Source organism: Coregonus lavaretus, assembly GCF_964263955.1.
Source record: "Coregonus lavaretus genome assembly, chromosome: 8".
Lineage (NCBI taxonomy): Eukaryota > Metazoa > Chordata > Actinopteri > Salmoniformes > Salmonidae > Coregonus > Coregonus lavaretus.
The window spans coordinates 43612117-43633579 of record NC_139995.1 but is presented as its reverse complement, the minus strand read 5'-3'; the positions used below and the strand labels follow the sequence as shown (position 1 = coordinate 43633579).

The following is a 21463-nucleotide window of genomic DNA, read 5'->3' as shown; positions in this document are numbered from 1 at the left end:
GATCTTAGCCTGATAGAAGAAAATAAACAGTGGTGTGAAGAAGATAATGTAGGAACAATAGTGGATCAATTATGTTGTTGGACGGGAAGGATTTAGGGTGGGGGTGATGGGAGTAGTGAAGTTTGTAGGGAATTTATTTTATTTTATTAGAAATTCAGGGTAGTTAAGAGAATATAGTGGTATAGATAGGTCGTGACTGGCCTCACACTCCAGTACAGTAGGTGGCGGTGTATGCACCTGTCAGTTGGTTGCGATTCGCCGATAAAATTTAAAGAAGAACCGTTAGCGGGACCCGACGTGTTGTTGTTCCTACCTGCAATAACGCTCGCCGAGGGTAGTCGCACCTTTTCTACACCGTAAACGGGAAGACTGCTGCTACAACCCTACCAAGGAGTCATTCGACGCACTGTGAAGTGCCTCGACCGTCGGACACCCTGCCCTCTTTACTAGCCAGGTCAGCGGCTCCTTGGCAAGCTGATATCCTACTGTTAACTAACGTTAACTAGCAAGAAAGCTAGTTTTTTTTGTGAGATCGGTGAAGGAAACATCGGCGGTTAGCTACGTTGTAATTTCATCGAGTGATAGGTATCATGAGCTAACTATGTGTCATGTTGGCATTTGCAAGTGCTGTTAGCCAGCCAGCCAGCCAGCTAGCTAGCTAGTTGGCCGGGACGTCACTGTTCCAGACTGCCTGTCATTTACAGTGGGACTGCTTAGACAGACAGGTTTCAGAGGCAGTGTCGCAGCACATTTGTATTTCATATGTTTGCTATCCATTCCCATTGATCTCCCCTTTGTCTTCGATATTCATTGATGTCAGTATCAAACTCAGTTACTTTGCAATACTTTTATGATGGTGCTACAAGTGGAAACTAGTTAAGCCTGGTGGCCTTGAATGACCTGGGGATCTGACTGACTGACTGTTTCTGCATCATTGATACATTTGTTGCTTTGCTATAAACAAGGTCTGCAACATTGGCCAAACATTGGTTTGGTCGGTGGGGTCGCAAGAAAAGGGTCTGACCAAGTTTAGGCACCACTGTTGTAGAGGAATTTCTTTGGTTACTGTTTGCATATGGTGACTCTGATGATATGGACTTCTCAGTGGCTAAGATTTGTTTGGGAAGCCTCGTGTTTAGTGGATTGTGAGGGCAGGACCTGCCATATCCTGCCCCATTGCGTCTTTAGGGGTGTGGCTGAACAGTGTTTTATAACTCAGAACTGGGTGAACAGGAAGGTGTGTGCAATAGATAGGACCCCTGTGTAGAGTCAAGCCGGGCTATGGTTAATTCTTATTCTCTTTCATTCTCAACTCTTTTTCTAGCCATCCCACCCACCACATCCTTTCTTTTACTTGTATGAGATGAAATTAGTTAAATAAAACAGTTAAAGAAGCAGCTGGTGAGAGATGAGTACTAGAGCCAACTAAACTCCAAGACCCATTTCAGCACCTAGCCTTCATGTGAGCCAACCTCACATCACATTACCTGTTCTCTCCTCTTCCACCCATCAGTGTGCAACTCCATTGTGGATCCCCAGCCCCAGCGAGTGGTGGGGGAGGCAGAGCCAGAGGCTGAGGCAGCCTGAGGCAGAGGGCCCCGTGCTAGCAGGGCCATGAGCACCACTGGGTACCAGCAGCAGCAGGGGGGTGTTCGGACACGCCGAGGGCCAGTCAAGGAGAGGGATCCTGGGCAGGGTGTGGGCATGGAGGCGGCCTGCTGGCTGGCCCCTGGAGCCCTGCGCAGGCTGATTGAGCTGCCCACTCCCCCGCTCGACCGCCAACAGCTGAAGAGACTGGAGGAACACAGGTACTGTCATAGTAAAACCTAAGATCAATCATATCCTTATTTAGCTTTGACGTGATGATCACACAGTATGTGTTTTGTACTTAGTGTTACATCAAACACTTTAGGATGAAAAATGCTTCAATTGTGTTAAATCTGGTTGATTGATTCTAGTTCCTACTGTCTCGTTATGGGGTCCTGGTTCCCTCTCTACAGGTACAGCAGTACAGGTCGCTCCCTGCTGGAGCCTCTGATGCAGCGTTACTGGGAGTGGCTGGTGGGCCGTGTGCCCGCCTGGATCGCCCCCAACCTCATCACCATCGTGGGTCTGGCCACCAACGTATTCACCACCCTGGTGCTGGTCTACTACTGTCCCACCGCCACTGAACAGGTAACAATGGCAACAATACAGCACCTATTCAGGTAAGGTGTATGTCAGCATTTCCCAAACACAGTCCTCGGGACCCCAAGGGGTGCACGTTTTGGTTTTTGCCCTAACACTGCACAGCTGATTCAAATTATCAAAGCTTAATGATTAGTTGATTATTTGAATCAGCTGTGTAATGCTAGGGCAAAAACCTTGGGGTCCAGAGGACCGAGTTGTACGTACTATTGTCCTGCCCCACAGCCACTGAACAGGTTGGTTATACACTGCCTGGCTTAGTGCCATTGGACAGGTATGGTTGGAGGGTTCAAGTAAAGTGCTACCGTATTGTATTTACCTGTCCGGGTAGACTGAAATAAAGTTGTCATTGTAGACAGTCAGATGATTGAACAGTGCAGCTACAGTGTTGCTCAGATGTTTGAAAACACCTTTTATGTTGATCTCTAAAGCTACAAACAAACATTCAATACAACATTACCAGGGGTTCATACTTCCTATAACATATGCATTGTTTTTTTTACTCTAGCAAGCATTCTCCCTCCATCAGTTATTTTGTCTCAAGGTTCTGTGAATGTGTTTTCTGTTAGCAATGGTTTCTATGGTCAGTTTGTCTGGCTGTTTGTTTGTTTACCATCTCTGTGCTGTTGAGAGTTTGGAATAGCTCAGGCTTTCTGTTCTGGATGAACATCCCGTGCCCATAGCTCTCAGGTTACAGCTAGTCTGCACCTGATACCCAGGCCCCATTCCCCTTCCCCGGCACACACACCACAGCACTGCAGAGATGAGTGCACACTAAGGACTGGGAATAGAGAGGAGACAGCAAAACATGCAAACTGTTAAGCTTAGTCGTTTCCATCTAGAACTGAAAACCTAGGATAACTTTCTTTCCATAAGGGAATTTAATTTATGATATCAGACTTTAATGTACATACAATTAGATTACATTCAAACTAAGAGGCATACAAAACAGCCTAATGCGATATAATGCATTTTGTTTGTCTATAGATGCGGTAAGAGTCAATGGACGTTCTATTGACCAGATTGGCGTACATTCAACAAATATGATCTAACAAAGTGGGTATTCGTCAAACCCGTCATGATTTATGTATTGTAACAGGCCCACAATGTGGTTATTTAAGTCCGATTTGGCTGTTTTCGCTGCATAACATGTAGAAGTTGTCCCCTTTTCAGGTTTAGAAGAAGTGACTGCTAAATGCTAATTCCCCTTTGTATAAGCTGGTAGCATAGCTAGCATACAGAAATCGGTGGTGGTAGTCAGTAGTTAATTGTAATGCAGTTGATTTAATGACCATGACATGAACATCTGTTGGGGTTGACATCCATACAAGCTTTATACTCTGATTTCTACCTCAACATAGTATAAAATACACACATAAACAATATCCTAAACGTAGGCCCATTTTGCTGGGGGGTAATGGGGAGATTTGGGATCTTTCCCCCACGGCCCTTTCCCCCAAGCGTTTCCATGGCAATTCCATTGTTTTGGTCGAGTTTAATTGACCTCTTTACCGCATCTATAAACCACCATGTGCGTTGTTTGTTCAGCTCTGGCTGTTTTCCTACAAGTCCACAACACCAGTGTATGAGGGAAATTCCATGGTAACAGAATGATGCTGAGACTCAGCTTTTTCACTTTAAAATGTAAGCCAAACAAAAACCAATGATTGCAAAGTTAAACAAACCATGCAACTCTATGCACAAGAACTACTAGTAAACAATTTCCACTGAACATTTTACAAAAATGCATTTACTTGAAGAATAGTGCAGATGCAAAGTTTGGTAACAGAATGACGGCACAAACATATCACATTCATTCTGTTACCGTGGAATTGCACATGAGCCAAGTGTATGAGGCTCACAAAAACAGACTTAGTCACTGTAAACATTAACTTATATAATCTACTTATTTGTTATAGAAGCCGGTCTAACCATGGAAGAAAACAACATGTTTATTATCCCTACAATTCCAGCTAGCAGCTGACTGCATATTTAACCGTTTGAATTTAATCCACAAATAACTTTGAAAAGTAGATCAAGCATTATCCGCAAGGCAAAACAACATGTTCTCATCTTAGGAGTCTCTTTAATGCAGGTGTTCTTTCATCCTGGCCCTGGGACCCACAGGGGGTGCAGGCTTCTGTTCCAGCCCAGCAGTATCAAACTTTATTGAATTAATCAAGGGCTTGATAATTAGTTGATTAGTTGAATCCAGTGTGTTAGTGCTGGGCTGGAACAAAAGCCTGTACCCCCTGTGGGTCTCCAGGAGGCAGATTTGAAGAGCACTGCTGTGTCACCTGACTTCCCCTGTGCTGCTAAACAGGCCACAGCTTCAACTGTCGGCAACTAAAAGGTGGGTTAGAGTAGTTGTAATTCGGAAGATCTACAGGATTTGATGACGAGCGTGACTTGTTTTCCCCTTCTTTAAATAGAGCTCTGTCTCTGAAGTTCTCTACCCTCTCCTCTGTTTCCTTTGTAGGACAAAGGTTGAGAAATCACTCTGCGCGCATATTTGCTCACAATGTGGAGCAATGGAGGAGGGCAAAACAGAGAATGTCATTTGCTGGACTCGCTAGACTAGAGAGAATTCAGTTGAGTTTATCACAGTGAAAACAAGCTGGGTATGGTACTAGTTCTGGAGGGAGAATCTCTATGTCACAATGCCTTTTATAATATCCATACTCATTGTTGTAAGCAACACCTGACATAACAGGTGATAATTATGTTAACAGGTTGGAGGTGTGATAGTTAAAGTGCTAAAACATTAGTGGCAGCACTGTTTCATAGCCCAGAGAAGTTGGTATTTACTTAACATGCTGGACTAGTCAGTGTCCTGTTTCTGATGGCCCAGGTCAGGAGTGTTTAAGACAACCTGCCCCGTGGGTGTATTAGTGTTTTATGAGTAAACAGTGCAGCTGATACAGGGTGTTCTCCGGGCTGAGTTTGTCACTGTGTCGTGTTTGAACAGAAAGTACACTTGCTCTAGGGCCTCTTAGTTTCACAGCCCTGAATGATTGAATGATTATTCAATTCATAATCATATGTTCACTGAGAACACAGAGGCAGTCAGCAGATATTTCCACCCTGCTCTACTTTTCAACATCCCCATGCCAACCCCTTGGCACTAAAAGCCAAGTCCTCTTTCATAACCCCCTTACTTCTCTCCCACTCCCCAAATCCCTGTTTTTGGCCCTTGGGCCTGAATTAATAAAAAGCTTAATGTGTGAGGCTCTGAGCTGCTCTGCAATAACAGGGTTATTTATATGAATGCCATTTTGGCAAGCCTCTAAGTTGTAGGCCAGGACATGCCATATTCCAGTTGGTTTTGGTTGGTGTATAAACTGCTGTCAGCTCATCGTAGACCCAGTGAGAAGGGACAGGAAATGATGGCATGCAACACTGATGACGCTGTGAAACTCTCTCCATGCTGGTTGACTAATGAAGGACAAAGCCCTGCTCTGTTCCAAAACTATTTAGAGGGAAACAAACCACACATCAACCTCTTTTACTCAAGTTCAAACATCTCTCCTTTGTGTAGCAGTAGCCTATAGCTGCCAGAAGATCACGTTTTATGTCAGATGAGGCTCTATTTATGATAATACCCACTGATTCTCTAAGAACACAACTTATAAATGCCTTGTGAGATTACCCTATCATAACCCAAAAATAAATCCATTGGGAGGAAGGAAGGTATTTTTTAAAGTGTTCATTAAGTCACCCAATTTGGTGTCGTCCTTTTTCTTCAGGCACCTCTGTGGGCATATCTGCTGTGTGCGGTGGGCCTGTTTGTGTACCAATCATTGGATGCCATTGATGGGAAGCAGGCCAGACGAACTAATAGCAGCTCTCCGCTGGGTGAACTGTTTGACCACGGCTGTGACTCCCTCTCCACAGGTACAGCTGCCCCTCTGTGTGTGTGTGTGTTCCATATAAGTTTGTTTGCCTTATTAGGATTTAATTGACTCTGTTTCCATTTCCTCTCTCTCTCACTCTCTCTCTCAGTGTTTGTGGTCCTGGGCACCAGTATAGCAGTGCAGCTGGGCACCAACCCTGACTGGATGTTTTTCTGCTGTTTCGCTGGCATGTTCATGTTCTACTGTGCCCATTGGCAGACCTATGTCTCCGGCACCCTGCGCTTCGGCATGTGAGTGTGTCTGCATTTATAGAAGAGTGAGTTGGCAACAGTGGGAGTGGGGAGGAGGGAGAAGAGTGGGTTTAGAGAAGTAGAGTGATGCTGGTAGTAGGTGAGGGAGTGGATATGGGGAATTAAGGGAGAGGTAAGTGATGGGTTAGAAGGAATGGCGAAGGATAGGATCTACCCTGCATGTTCTAGTGTAGCTAAGAGCGTCAGGTGTTCTCAAGGGCATTCCCAGATTGTGGGTCAAAGAGTGGTCCCCCATGGCCTCAGCTGGATAGTTAGGCTACTTACTAGTTGGCTACTTACTAAGCTTTTGTATAATTTCAGCCAGTAGTTTTGAAAGTAGTGCTCATGAGCCAAAATGGGTCCCCGAAAATGGTGTACTATGTCATCCATGACGTAGTATGATACGTTACGAATTCCAATTCGTACAATATGTTACGAATTTGTAAGTGCTTAAGATCCCGGACTGCATCTTTAATGTCTCCATTGGGGAACACTATGCTAGTTCCTAAGTAGTCACACTCTATTGTGTTTAATGCTGTCTGAACTCAAGTTTACCTTGTGATCCGAGGTCACAGGAAAAGGTTTCTAAAATGTGTGTGTGTAAGCATCCGTATGATAAAGTATTTAGATCATTTGTTGTCAAAGTGGAGTGCATTTTGAAAAATGTTCTGTGTGTGTAGATTTGACATTACAGAGTTACAGATCTGTCTAGCGCTGTTACAGATGCTGACAGCCACTGTAGGCCCCTTCCTGTGGAACGTGACGGTAAATCTCTGACGGACAGCATCTTGGCCTGACAGATGTGCAGTGAGCCTCAGCCAATTAGATCCCTGCTTCCCCACACACTGACCTCTAGCCACCAGCTAATGGGAGGGAGGAAATCTTTGCACTTGTCTGGTCTGAAAACAAACCATTTCATGAGTAGAAACGGACCAGATCCATGCTACTGAAAGAATGCCAAAACATACACTGAGTGTACAAAACATTATGAACACCTTCCTAATACTGAGTTGCACCCCTTTCACTTTTGCCCTCGGAACAGCCTCAATTCATCGGGGCATGGACTCTACAAGGTGTCGAATCCGTTCCACAGGGATGCTGGCCCATGTTGACTCCAATGCTTCCCACAATTGTGTCAAGTTTGCTGGATGTTCTTTGAGTGGTGGACCATTCTTGATACACATGGGAAACTGTTGAGGGTGAAAAACCCAGCAGTGTTGCAGTTCTTGACACAAACTGGTGTGCCTGGCACCTACTACCATACCCCGTTCAAAGGCACTTATATTTTGTCTTGCCCATTCACCCTCTGAATGGCACACATACACAATCCATGTCTCAAGGCTTATACATCCTTCTTTAACCTGTCTCCTCCCCTTCATCTACACTGACTTTGAAGTGGATTTATCAAGTGACATCAATAAGGGATCATATCTTTCACCTGGATTCATCTGGTCAGTCTATTTTTTATTTAACCTTCATCAGGGAATCATACTATGTCATGGAAAGAGCAGGTGTCCTTAATGTTTTGTAAACTCAGTGTATACAGTACAAGTCAAAAGTTTGGATACACCTACTCAGTCCAGGGTCTTTATTTATTTTTACTATTTTCTACATTGTAGAATAATAGTGAAGACATCAAAACTATGAAATAACACACATATGGAATCATGTAGTAACCAAAAAAGTGTTAAACAACTCAAAATATATTTGAGATTCTTCAAAGTAGCCACCCTTTGCCTTGATGTCAGCTTTGCACACTCTTGGCATTCTCTCAACCAGCTTCATGAGGTAGTCACCTGGAATGCATTTCAATTAACAGGTATGCCTTGTTAATTTGTGGAATTTCTTTCCTTCTTAATGCGTTTGAGCCAATCAGTTGTGTTGTGACAAGGTAGGGGTGGTATACAGAAGATAGCCCTATTTGGTAAAAGACCAAGTCCATATTATGGCAAGAACAGCTCAAATAAGCAAAGAGAAACTACAGTCCATCATTACTTTAAGACATGAAGGTCTGTCAATCCTGAAAATGTAAAGAACTTTGAAAGGTTCTTCAAGTGCAGTCGCAAAAACCATCAAGCGCTATGATGAAACTGCCTCTCGTGAGGACCGCCACAGGAAAGGAAGACCCAGAGTTACCTCTGCTGCAAAGGGTAAGTTCATTAGAGTTAACTGCACCTCAGATTGCAGACCAAAAATGCTTCACAGAGTTCAAGTAACAGACACATCTCAACATCAACTGTTCAGAGGAGACTGCGTGAATCAGGCCTTCATGGTCGAATTGCTGCAAAGAAACGACTACTAAAGGACACCAACAAGAAGAAGAGACTTGCTTGGGCCAAGAAACACAAGCAATGGACATTAGACCGGTGGAAATCTGTCCTTTGGTCTGATGAGTCCAAATTTGAGATTTTTGGTTCCAACCGCTGTGTCTTTGTAAGACGCAGAGTAGGTGAACGGATTATCTCTGCCAGTGTGGTTTCCACCGTGAAGCATGGAGGAGGAGGTGTGATGGTGTGGGGCATCTTTGCTGGTGACACTGTCTGTGATTTATTTAGAATTCAAGGCACACTTAACCAGCATGGCTACCACAGCGATACACAATCCCATCATTTGTTTTTCAACAGGACAATGACCCAACACACCTCCAGGATGTGTAAGAGCTATTTTACCAAGAAGGAGAGTGATGGACTGCTGCATCAGATGACCTGGCCTCCACAATCCCCCGACCTCAACCCAATTGAGATGGTTTGGGATGAGTTGGACCGCAGAGTGAAGGAAAAGCAGCCAACAAGTGCTCAGCATATGTGGGAACTCCTTCAAAACTGTTGGAAAAGCATTCCAGGTGAAGCTGGTTGAGAGAATGCCAAGAGTGTGCAAAGCTGTCATCAAGGCAAAAGGTGGCTATTTGAAGAATCTCAAATATAAAATATATTTTGATTTGTTTAACAATTTTTTTGGTTACTATATGATTCCATATGTGTTATTTCATAGTTTTGATGTCTTCACTATTATTATACAATGTAGAAAATAGTAAAAATAAAGAAAAACCATTGAATGAGTAGGTGTGTCCAAACCTTTGACTGGTACTGTATGTTTGCCATAAGTGCATCATGATTGACATCTTTGACTGGGAGAGCTGTGGTTAGTGTTTGGGTGAAGAGACTGTAGTGCAGCGCTGTGCTTATGGACAGTGTTGATGACTGTTCTGACTAACCTCTTGCTCTCTGCCTGCTCCTCTCAGCATTGATGTGACTGAGGTGCAAATCTTCATTATAATCATGTATTTGTTGGCCGCCGTGGGAGGATCCGCTTTTTGGCAGTCACTGGTAATTCTGATTGGCTCAAATTTCCACTGATTGCCTTTTGGTAACTGAAATGAATGGCATAACTGAATGATGAAACAGTAACACTGGTAATATAATGGTCGCGCTGCCCGCATTGCTACGTTCTAATTCTGTGTACAGTGTGATTCCTTACTATATTAAACAGAGTAATGAAATTGTTTTTTGAATGAAATTAACCATCTAACAATGTTTAGAGTTGTGAAATGTACTGAACACTGATGGTGTTGACTGGTTGTTTGTAATACATTTATATATTGCTCTCTCACCTCCACAGATCCCAGTCATAAACATACAGATGAAAATAGTTCCAGCCATCTGCACTTTCTTAGGGGCTATCTTTTCCTGTACTAATTACTTCCGGGTTATATTTACCGGAGGTGTGGGCAAAAATGGATCCACAATAGCAGTAAGTCTACAATCGGCTTGTAGCCTTGTCCCTGACCTTCATAAAGAACTGAATAGGCCTAAGCAAAATGGTAGTCCCCACCTTTCCCTCTGACGGTCTCTGTGTATTCTTTTGATGTATTGCTCACATCCATCCAGTCCGTTTTAAGATCTACAGAAATGCCTAGGGAGAATTTTCCCAAATAAATGTTTACCAACGGTGACACAATGTAGTTTACAATTACTATGAAGTCTATGACAATCTACTTTCTAGGTGATGATGCTGGCTTGATGCCTACATGCTTGTTTGCCTGTTTCATCCATTTGCCATGAGCTGTCTATTATCTTCTGAGGAAATTAAGGATGTGTATTAAGACTGTTGGACCTGATCTCAATTCAGTTGGCCGAGCGATATGAGTGTTTGTCACTTGGAAATATTTATTTTAGGCGGGGCCACAATTGTTTTCCTTTGGGGGACTTACTGTATATTATGACTTAACACCTGGTTGTACACACCAGCATTCCTTACTGTGTGTTTTCTTTCACCTAGCTGCACTCACATGGCACTCGCATATCATCTAGGCCTATTAATAATGTCCACTGATTTGGACTCTTCTTTCTCTCTCCTCTCCAGGGAACCAGTGTCCTGTCTCCTGTGTTACATATAGGCTCTGTAATAATCCTGGCCATGATGATCTATAAGAAGTCAGCTATCCAGCTCTTTGAGAAGCACCCCTGTGTTTATATCCTGGCCTTTGGCTTCGTGTCGGCCAAGATCACCAACAAATTAGTTGTAAGTGTGGTGTGCTGCTTATTGGTGTAATGCAATACCTGTCCACCCTGAACATTGTTCTGTTGATGTAAATGTGCTTGATGGAAGAATGTGTATGAATTTAATGAATGTCATCAATGTTAATGTGCTTGCTGATTTTAAACCACGACTCTTGCCTTTGTCTTGTTTGTTTCAGGTAGCACATATGACAAAGAGTGAGATGCATCTACATGATATAGCATTCCTGGGGCCAGGCCTGCTGTTCCTGGACCAGTATTTCAACAGTTTTATTGATGAATACCTGGTGCTGTGGATTGCAATGGTGAGTACACACACACACTTCCATGGTGTAGAGGTCCATAGTACCTGAGCAAGGCCAGGGTGAAGTCATTCCACAACAATGTAAGAGGGCATGCAATCTACAGCATGTGTTCACATGAACATTTATCTTTTTTAAATGAACCATCAGTCATTTCACATGCAACACTGACTTACTGTGTGTTTTTCAGAGGCATGTTTTCAGTCTAATGCCGCGTTTATTTGTAACTAATAGCAAAACCCTTTCATACTTTGGCATCATCCATCCATCTACTCACAGGGTCCATTATGTACAGTTATGTCGATCAAGTTATCTTGTTTTCTGACTCTTCATTGTCTCCTCTTCCGCTTTCCGTCTGCAGATCCTGTCTTTCGTTGACTTGGTGCGTTACTGTGTCAGTGTTTGCAACCAGATCGCCTCCCATCTTCACATCTTTGTCTTCAGAATCAAGCCACTGACCCCCTCCACCCTTCAGTGAGGACACGGACGCCATTACACTCTTTCGCGCTCTCTTCTCCCCCCCTCTTTCTCTCTCTGCCCTTTCTTTCTCTGTCTTTCTTCATGTTAGATGGCTAGTCGTCGCTCTCTTTACCCTTTTTAAAATGTGTTGGGGTGGATCTATTACCAGTAGAGGTTCAAACCAAGTGAATAAGGGGATAGATGAAATATAATGAGGTGTTATTATTAAGTTATTTTCCATCGCTGCTTTGTGCAATTTGTGTTGATTTAATCTTGTTACAGTAGTCAGATTCCTGGACAAAAATAATTTGTCCCTTTTTCTGCAATAAATGGTCACATAGGAAATGTACTGAGTGCTCTCCTCTGTGCGAGAGAGGGTCAATTAGTGCAAGAAGACTGCAATGGGCTTGAATAGGTGCTACCTTATTCATTTAATAAGTTTGTTATTGAACGTTAAAACAAACATTTAATGTGTTGATGGTGTTTGTTCGTTCTCTACAAGGAACTTTCAGTTTTGTTTTGGAGGAGTGTTGTCTTTATTATATATAGATAGATGGATAGGTAGATCATTTTGTCATATTTGCATAACCTCAATTTTTCAATTTCATAAATATCTAACTATTGTCTATTATTTCAAAATTCCTCACCTGGCATATCTATCAATCTTGCATAAGTGGTGTTATTAACCTTGCAATAATTATGATTGCATTTCAATTATGATGCTTCTGTAAAACATTACATATGTAAACAACATGCTATTTTAGGGTGCCCCCGATCAATGGCTTAAAACAAATTATTGTAAAGGATACAAATAGTGTCTCGAACCTTGCTTCCCTCAAATTGCTCAAGCATTTGTCTCCAAAGCCACAAACATTACACAACACTTATAGCACCACATGCAGGATTGCTAGTGGTTGTCTTGGGCATACTATTCTGTATATCCTGTCTAATATTGCTTTTGAAAAAGTTATAGTTTAATGTTTAACATATGTATTTTTTTCATCTGCAGTTTTCTTGCTTTTCAATTTTGTAGCCGTTTATAATGTTCTTGTCCTGTTGCACCTCTGCCCTCTCAGATACTGAAGCGTTGCATTTTGCTCCAAATGCTCAACGAAAACTAAAATGCCAAGTATTGATGACCCTTAATGAAGAAAAGTATTGATGTGATATTGTCCCAAAAAAGTAGTAATTCTAAAGATGTTGTCTGCGTTGTTTTGACTGCTGTCCAGCAGTTTTTCTGCTAGTGTTTGTTCAATGGTGTGGCTGATGTGATACCTCTCTCTAACTGAAGAAGACCTACACTACTCCAATACTAGCATGTGGACAACCACAGCTAAATGACAATTAGTGGTTTTAGTCCTACGGCCTGTTTCTAAATGTTTTTTTATTAGTCTACATATAAAAAATTAATCTATACATAATGTGTTTAAAGTTGATTTTGACTGTTAATGTGGGGCTGTCCAAAGCGTGTTCATATCTAGAATCTAAGGACATGTTTTAAGTTTACTTAATTATTTTCTAACACAAGAACAACTTTACACTAACAACTTTCTTTGTGTAGCACGTTCTGCACTGTGCCAGGTCCACATACAGCAATTAAGTGTTTTGGGAGAATTGAGCTTTAGTGTGAAACAAAAAGAATATTCTGACTCTGCCCTAATCATATTTGTCTGTACTACATTTTTGCATCTATACCTGCAGTCTGCTTATAATTCACTCATCAGAATCAATAGAAACTATAATTTCAATGAAAAACATACTTTTATTTCTGTGTGTAATGTTGTTGGCCTGTAAGTTACTGAGCTCATACAACAATGTGTGCGTATAGTTGCTGATGTCAAGTCAGTGCTCTCATTGTACTAGTCATTCTCAGACAAGTAAAAGGTTGCCTTAAACACAGTTTCTGTTTTATTTTCTGTTGTATGATGGTCAAGCCTCTTAAAACAAATGAGGGTCATGTTATCTCTGTGTGTTTGTACTGGCAAAGGCTTGTGTTTTCGCTCTTGTTAATGTTTTATTTTGGCCAGACTGTCAAGCTCAGGTATATTAGTTTTCAGACAAGTATGTTCATAGGTTGCGACAAAAGAACAAGATCACTCGACAATCTCTCCCTCACTAATGCAAATAAAATGTCATATTCACAGATGTAAGTTGCTACCTAGTGTCTGTTATTTGTGATAAATGTTCCTATTTCTACAATAACAGATGGTCTTAATTCCTGACAACATTTTAGCAGCAAAAAATTTTAATATCTCCATCCCCGTCTCAATCAGGGTTTAATGAAGATCGATTAACATTAAACCAGAACTCAAAGACAGAAATTATAAGAATTCGTAAATGTGAATGACATCTGTCTTTGAGCTCAACACATTGTCTGGAACCCTCAGCTAACACAATCTTGAGCTTTTGAATGAAGCAGTTGACAACAGAAATGCAATGTTACATGTACACACCATACTTCCATTAAAAATGTTAAGATTTCAAAACTCCCATCTCCCTGGAACCATTACTGTTATTTGCAGATTAAAGGATCAAAGGTTGATATGGTTCTTGAGGTATAACACTTTACCTTTCTGCCCATTATGAAGGTCTATCTGGAACACAGCCATAAACTAAAGCAGAACAGACAACCCAGCTCAGTGATATGTACACACAAAAAGCCTTTGAATGGAGTTGATTATTATCGGCTCCCTTCATTCTGAAGAATTTACATCAGCATCGTCTGCAGAGACTTGCGCACTGTAGCCATCTCTTGCTGTTGCTGTTAATAAAAAATGTATTGTTTGTTGAAATCTGACCTAAATTATTTATCACGAATAGTCATTTTCTAAATACTATGCTCATGGTTCACTCTCATGGTGCTCATGCTCGTAGTACACTCACATTTTCAAAATGGCACATACATTTGTATCATTAACAACGTTTCAGCTAAGCAAAGAGTGACATAAGGCATGTAAACAATGTGTTAGTAAGTTGATCTGTGCTTTTACTTACTGTGTCCATGAGGATCTTTTTCTGAAACAGTGCCATCTCCTGGCGCAGCTCGCCCTGTACAGCACCCTGCTGGCTGACATGGGTCTTCTCCATTGTATCAAGGCTCTACCAGCACGGAGAAACAAGGTGGCATGAGAAAACCAGCTGGGACATTAAAATCACAAAGTCTACGATAAGAGAATATACCTGGATGTACTGCTCTAGCAGCTGCTTGAGAGTCTTCAGTCTCTGGCTTTGGGAGGCCCTCATGTGCTGAAACATTTTCTGCTGGTGCTGGAACATACTCTATGGCCGGGAACACACACACACACCTATGCTTAGCTCCAAAAGATGCCTTAGTTACTCCAGTGTAACTCTGTATTAGGTATAGAATAGAAATAGGTTGAATATTTTTGAGAGGCCTGACAGAGCAATACCAGTAGTTTCTCCTCGTTATCCTTGGACTTCTGCACATCTGTGTCCCACTGGTTGAAGACCGCATTGAACTGGGTGCAGTAATCTTCTGTCACTTTACTCCTGCAGAATTTACATCATACAAATCAGGTTACAAATACACGCACACACAACACACACACTTGCACCCTCCTTTCACTCTACACGTCTAATCACCTGTCTCTTTGTTGGACCCTCCATAACTGAACAATCTTCTGATGGCTGGTCTTCACAGAGGACTTGGTGAACGTTTCCAAGCGTTTGCGTTTTGCCAGGAAGGCTTTGTTGATGTCCGCTAGCAGTAAAGAGAAAAAGAGGCTCATAGATGCAAAGCAAAATTCAGTGATGAGAAACAATCCCTGTACCAATCAGTGTGCAAGGCCAGAGTATGGAATATAAGAATAGAAAGAGAGATTAGAGATTATTCTAGTGGAGAAGAGTCATGTAAATCTGATTATCCTTTGGAACACCCAATACCTCCAAATCTGTCCAACATGGTCATCATATCCCCCCTGTGGATGAAGACATACTATATTAATTGAATGACAACATGAACCCATAACTTAACTCACACAGGATAATACTGTATGTTTTCCACCTCAGTCAAATAAATGTCACTTTGTCAGTGGTGAAAAAGTACCTAATTGTCATAGTTGAGTAAAAGTAAAGATACAGTACCTTAATAGAAAATGACTCAAGTAAAAGTGAGTCACCCAGTAAAATACTACTTGAGTAAAAGTATTTGGTTTGAACTATACTTAAGTATCAAAAGTAAATGTAATTGCAAAAATATACTTAAGTATCAAAACTAAAAGTATAAATCATAAAGAAATCCTTATATTAAGGGACAGTGATGACAGTGATGTACGGCCCAGTACATCACTGGGGCCAAGCTTCCTGCCATCCAGGACCTCTATACCAGGCGGTGTCAGAGGAAGGCCCTACAAATTGTCAAAGACTCCAGCCACCCTAGTCATAGACTGTTCTCTCTGCTAGCTGGCAGCTGCTAATGGCAAGCTGTAAAATATAAAATATATTTCGATTTGTTTAATACTTTTTTGGTTACTACATGATTCCATATGTGTTATTTCATAGGTTTGATGTCTTCACTATTATTCTACAATGTTGATTATGCCTGCACATCATGGTTCACCAGCAGCCCCAAACATCTAAAGAATAAGCTACCAGCCAAACAAGCTTGTAAGAATTGTACTTAAACTCCCCCCTCATACTTTAATTAATTAATTGGTCATTTAGCAGACGCTCTTATCCAGAGCGACTTACAGGAGCAATTAGGGTTAAGTGCCTTGCTCAAGGGCACATCGACAGATTTTTCACCTAGTGGGCTCGGGGATTAGAACCTGCGACCTTTCGGTTACTGGCACAACACTCTTAACCACTAAGCTACCTGCCGCCCAATACTCATCTGGAGGTTGAGTATTTTTTCATCTCTATCTCTGTAATGTGTCTGTATCTATGTAATTGTATATGTATTTATGTAAAAAATAGGGACCACAATGGAAATAAGTCCCTGACTTTATTGTGCAATACCGGTCACCTAAAAATTCTTTGTGTATATATTTTTTTTTTACTGACAAATAAAATCAATCAATAAATCAATCAATCCAAACTGTGTGGCGGCCAATTGATGAATGGAACTAGACATCTGTTACAAAACACCAAAAAGTTTAATGACATTTGGAGATTGTCAAGCCAATCCTTCGATACTGGGTAAGCCTACAAGGTAGGGAGGGATGTATTTTCTGTTTGTCGAGATTGACATAGTCTATCTATTGTGGTGCTGAAAATGCAAACCATGATATTCAAGTGCCCAAAGTCGGTATGCTTTGTTTATTGGTTGTGTGGTGCATTGGCACAGAAACCTGTTGGTGGAGAATTCGTTGCATATATTTTATATAATTATAAATGGCATCAACATTTTGAACATCTGATTTCCCCCTAGCTGATCATTGTCTGCAGCCAGCTCTGACTGTAGTGTAATGAAACAGGCGGGGAGAGTGAGCTCGTCTGTGGTGGTCGGCGAACCCTGAACCTTCTGGCCCGTAGCCCTGCGTGGCATCAACTGTGCCACAAAAGCATGCTGAAGTGGCAAAGTCGATATCCACATTTATAAACACAGGGTCGCTACAGTTATTGTTATTTGTGGTCGTAAACATTATTTTGAGTTAATTCTGAGGGGGGAGGTTGTTCAATTTATTTTACAGTACAAGGGGAGGGTCATGTGAAAATATGTTTTACTTTAGGGAGGGGGGGTGCATTTATTTTTTAGTTGGACCAGCCCCTCCCCCCAACTACATTTTGATCTGTCCCTAAGCAAACCAGATGGCACAATTTTCGTGTTTTTTATTTATTTACTGATAGCCAGGGGCACACTCCAACACTCAGACATAATTTAACAAACATAGCATTTGTGTTTAGTGAGATCAGAGGAAGAAGGGATGACCAGGGATGTTCTCTTAAGTGCCTGAATTGGACCATCTTCGTGTCCTGCTAAGCATTAAAAATGTAAGGAGTACTTTTGGGTGTCAAGAGAAATGTATGGAGTAAAAAGTACATTATTTTCTTTAGGAATGTAGTGGAAGTAAAAGTTGTCAAAAATATTAATAGTGTGGGGTTCTATTTTCTCATAATTGGATCTGTATGTGATGAATAGCTTAGAAGGAATGCATTAATGATAAGCATAGGGTTGTACTATACTGATATAAATTGTTTCACATAACCAGCTGTGATTCATGTAAGGAACGTTAGGGGGTAGGACAGATAAGACTTGTATTTCTTACAGATACGAACACTGCCTCTTTGTTGTCTGTGAACTGTTGTCTGTGAACCGTCCTTGAACTAGGTACTCACAGTACAGTGGAATGGTGTTTTTTGGGTGCTAACTCCACAGGTTGTTATGATAAAAACGTATGCCTGGCAACAGTGTGCAACGGTGGAGCGCCAAGAGGCTGGGACTAGCCTGTGCGCCAACGGATTGGCTGAGTAAGTCTAAACCACGCTCAGACTCTGATTGGCCAGCAGGGAGTGGGAAATATCTCTGTCAGAGTATTTGAAGAAGAACCTGTAACAATGGATTAGTTCTCTGAGTGCCCTGCGTGGTATTTCAGTGGACCCGTATATATGAACCTTCATACTTATCATACATACATTTTGCATATAATAAATTTAGCTTGGATTGAATATCTCTTGATTATGTTTGATTCTTATTCCAATACCAGATTTGAATTACGCAATTTCTAACAATAGTAAAGTAAAGTACAGATACCCCAAAAACTACTTAAGTAGTACTTTAAAGTATTTTTACTTAAAGACTTTACACCACTGCACTTTGTGACAAATGCTTGGCCTACCCTTTGGTGATGTCGATGTCAATGTCATCATCATCTGGCTCTGAGAGACGTTTCCTTCCTCTCAATGTCTCACCCTCAACTACTGTAACAATAAAAAAAGTAGACTGTTAGATATTATGTCATGAAGAAAAAATGCCAACACATGATTTATAGGCTACCAGTTTTCAGGACCAACTACTTTACCTGGAAGGTTTTCATTGTTGAAACTCCCATTGAAGTCCTCCATATGGGGTTTGCCTGAGGTGGTTTTAGTGCATTTTGCTTTGCCTTTCTGAGCACATCCCTTGTGAGTTGCCATCTTTTGTTGTTTGACAATAAAGAAGATACATGTGCTACAGAACTGGTTCAACTGACAACTTTAGCCTATAGCTAACGTTATGCTAACCTCGAATCTAACTAGCCAGCTAACTAACATTACCTTGTGTGAAAGCAACCTTAGCAACCTGACCTATTTTGACCTAAACAAAACAGGCTATCAAAGTAAAAATCCTTCTTTTGCTAAATACATTTGTTTCAAACTTGTTCAAATATATGGTCATATATGGTCATATAAAAGCGAGCTAGTTTCACGGCCCTACCATTCTTTTGGTCAAAAGTCGTTTACTTGGTTTGAGAGTTTGCAGTGAAGGGAACTCTCTGTTGAAAATATGCGCGAGAAACGTTGGCGCGCCAAATGAGCGCGGGAACAAATTACATCAGTTGGTGGATACGATGTTTCTTGGTAGAAACAATGTTACAATTTGAGACTTCTCTCTGGTGTTACTTTGTGTAAAGTTTCGATATCTGGTTTTAATGTCTATGGTTGATATTCATACCGTTTGTGGCTTTTAGTTGATTCAATGGTCCATACTAAATTGCCCACTAAATTGCACAGGGTAATGCTATTACAGGTATGAATACAGGGACTTGTATTCAGTGCTTGACTTGGGTAGGAACTCCCTGGAGCTGAGTACCGGCACCTCAAATGTTGTACTGCTTGAGCTCACGTTCATCTTATAGAATATTAGCTCAAAAGTATTGTGGAGCTCCTGCACCTAAATATAAACAGTACCGGCAGCCAAAATGAGTACAGGAACCTATTTCTGTCCAAGTGAAGCACTGTTCCTATATATATTTATCATCATCATATCATCATTTAAGTAACAGACAGCATCCAAGCAACTTTTTTCTGTCTGCTGTCAGATGATTGACATGAAAGATCTTCTCTGTTGACGTTCGCAAAAAATCCGGGTATTTCAAGGCCACGCCTCTTCTGAAACACTAACAGGAAATAAAGGGATTATGTTTTTAGTTGAGAGAGCATGTCAGAAACCCTCATCCGTGTTATGTACATTTAATTATAGCGATCTGAAGAGTAAACTACATCTTTGCTTTTCTGCTTTCCCGCTGTTCATTTTTTCATTTGTGAGACCAAATGACGTGTGATGAGGTGACAGCAAACGAACTGCGGAAGGTACAATAGGGTCATATTTGCAGAGTTCCAGTTATCTTATACACATATCTGTTTGACGCCGTCTTCTATGTAGCTTGTTCACTCTATTGATCTGATTAAACAGTAACCGTAACGTTTCTGTATCTCTCTAAAGTCACTTGATAGTACATCGAGGCACAGAAACAGTAGTAGAGGAACTGAGAAATGAGATCACGTGGGAGTAATGCATCTCTTAATAATGGGATTTTATCCAGAATGAGGTAACAAGAGTGTGCAGATCCATCTATTTGTATAAGTGTGTGTGCCCACAGTGCACTCTGATGCCTCACATAATCTCATGCTCTACAGGTGAAGACAACACACCAGCACAAGTGGTTTAACTTGGATAGGCTACAGGTGGATTGACACACACACACAGAGCAGAGGACATGTGGTGGTTCCAGCAGGGTCTGTGTATTCTACCAGTGGCTCTGGTATTATGGACGGCAGCCACGTTCATCTTCGCTTACGTCACGGCTGTGGTGCTGAGACATGTGGACCCACTGGTGCCATACATCAGGTTCCCAAATGCAAACCCATCCTCCTTGTATCCTTGTCTTTTTACCTTTATACTTGAAATCACTTTGCTTCATAAGTAGCCATTGCATTGTAATAGGAAGTGACTGGCATTCTGCTTGTCATCTTTCTGTTCACAGTGACACAGGGACCGTTGCCCCAGAGAGATGTGTGTTTGGAATAATGCTGGACATGTCAGCATTCTTAGGTAACATCACCTTTACCTCTGAGTCCTCTATTGAATCTAGCAATCAATTTGAAATCATGTGTATATCGGACTGAATTTGTGATTATGTTTTAATGTGTGATCATGTTTGTCGTGGCAGGTGTAGCCACCATGTATGTACGCTACAAGCAGGTCCAAGCCTTGACAGACGAGGAGGAGTCAAAGCTCCATAAACTCAACGTCTTGTGCCTGGTGCTGGGATGGACCAGCTCATTTGGCATGTGCATCGTCACTAACTTCCAGGTACCCATTGACTTGTGTGTCTGTCTCTTGCTTTCTTTCGGTCTCTCTTCTAAAGTCTTGTTCCAGTTTTTCTTATAATGACAACCATGGTCTACAGCTTATCTCATGATAAGCTGTATACCACACTATCTACCAAGATAATTTATCTATATTCTTTGTAGCTGTCTATTTACTACTAAGACCGCACTCAATGAACTGTATACGGCCATAAGCAAACAGGAAAATGCTCATCCAGAGGTGGCACTCCTAGTGGCAGGGGACTTTAATGTAGGGAAACTTAAATCCGTTTTACCTCATTTCTACCAGCATGTTAAATGTGCAACCAGAGGGAAAAAACCTCTAGACCACCTTTACTCCACACACAGAGACGCGTACAAAGCTCTCCCTCGTGACAGCAAACGAACTGCGGAAGGTACAATAGGGTCATATTTGCAGAGTTCCAGTTATCTTATACACATATCTTTTTAACGCCGTCTTCTATGTAGCTTGTTCACTCTCTATTGATCTGATTAAACAGTAACCGTAACGTTTCTGTATCTCTCTAAAGTCACTTGATAGTACATCGAGGCACAGAAACAGTAGTAGAGGAACTGAGAAATGA

The 21463-nt window shown here is 41.5% G+C and overlaps 2 protein-coding genes across 3 annotated transcripts; one reads left to right on the top strand and one right to left on the bottom strand.

Annotated features, from left to right (window-relative positions):
* Positions 1 to 292: 292 nt before the first annotated feature.
* On the top strand, positions 293 to 13755 carry LOC311134392 (choline/ethanolaminephosphotransferase 1-like). 2 transcript variants are annotated; one of them, XM_084168072.1, is made up of 10 exons: positions 293 to 454; positions 1514 to 1808; positions 2001 to 2175; positions 5934 to 6081; positions 6190 to 6331; positions 9573 to 9657; positions 9950 to 10081; positions 10694 to 10852; positions 11028 to 11153; positions 11512 to 13755. In XM_084168072.1, exons 2-10 carry the CDS (start codon positions 1615 to 1617, stop codon positions 11626 to 11628), a joined length of 1278 nt encoding a protein of 425 aa, XP_084024198.1. In that variant the 5' UTR covers positions 293 to 454; positions 1514 to 1614; the 3' UTR covers positions 11629 to 13755. The 2 variants fall into 2 exon arrangements, with proteins under 2 accessions (XP_084024198.1, XP_084024197.1); XM_084168071.1 differs by lacking the exon at positions 9573 to 9657 and adding an exon at positions 7012 to 7096.
* A 329-nt stretch (positions 13756 to 14084) lies between these two features.
* Positions 14085 to 19014, bottom strand: LOC311134393 (synaptonemal complex protein 3-like). Its single transcript, XM_084168073.1, has 8 exons — positions 18590 to 19014; positions 18407 to 18488; positions 15513 to 15547; positions 15213 to 15330; positions 15020 to 15119; positions 14790 to 14888; positions 14604 to 14708; positions 14085 to 14370 (listed from the first exon to the last, which is right to left on the bottom strand). The coding sequence occupies exons 1-8, from the start codon at positions 18702 to 18704 to the stop codon at positions 14317 to 14319; spliced, it is 708 nt and encodes a 235-aa protein (XP_084024199.1). The 5' UTR covers positions 18705 to 19014; the 3' UTR covers positions 14085 to 14316.
* Positions 19015 to 21463: the final 2449 nt, after the last annotated feature.

Bases quoted from the DNA above. Each gene is read 5' to 3' on its own strand.
- LOC311134392 (XM_084168072.1), top strand. From the start codon at position 1,615: ATGAGCACCACTGGGTACCAGCAGCAGCAGGGGGGTGTTCGGACACGC. The intron at 6,332-9,572 runs GTGAGTGTGTCT...TGCTCCTCTCAG, and splicing joins GGCACCCTGCGCTTCGGCAT to CATTGATGTGACTGAGGTGC. The intron at 10,853-11,027 runs GTAAGTGTGGTG...TGTTTGTTTCAG, and splicing joins AGATCACCAACAAATTAGTT to GTAGCACATATGACAAAGAG.
- LOC311134393 (XM_084168073.1), bottom strand. From the start codon at position 18,704: ATGGCAACTCACAAGGGATGTGCTCAGAAAGGCAAAGCAAAATGCACT. The intron at 15,548-18,406 runs GTAGGCCAAGCA...CTTCATCCACAG, and splicing joins GACATCGACATCACCAAAGG to GGGGGATATGATGACCATGT. The intron at 15,331-15,512 runs GTATTGGGTGTT...CTTTACTGCTAG, and splicing joins CATGTTGGACAGATTTGGAG to CGGACATCAACAAAGCCTTC.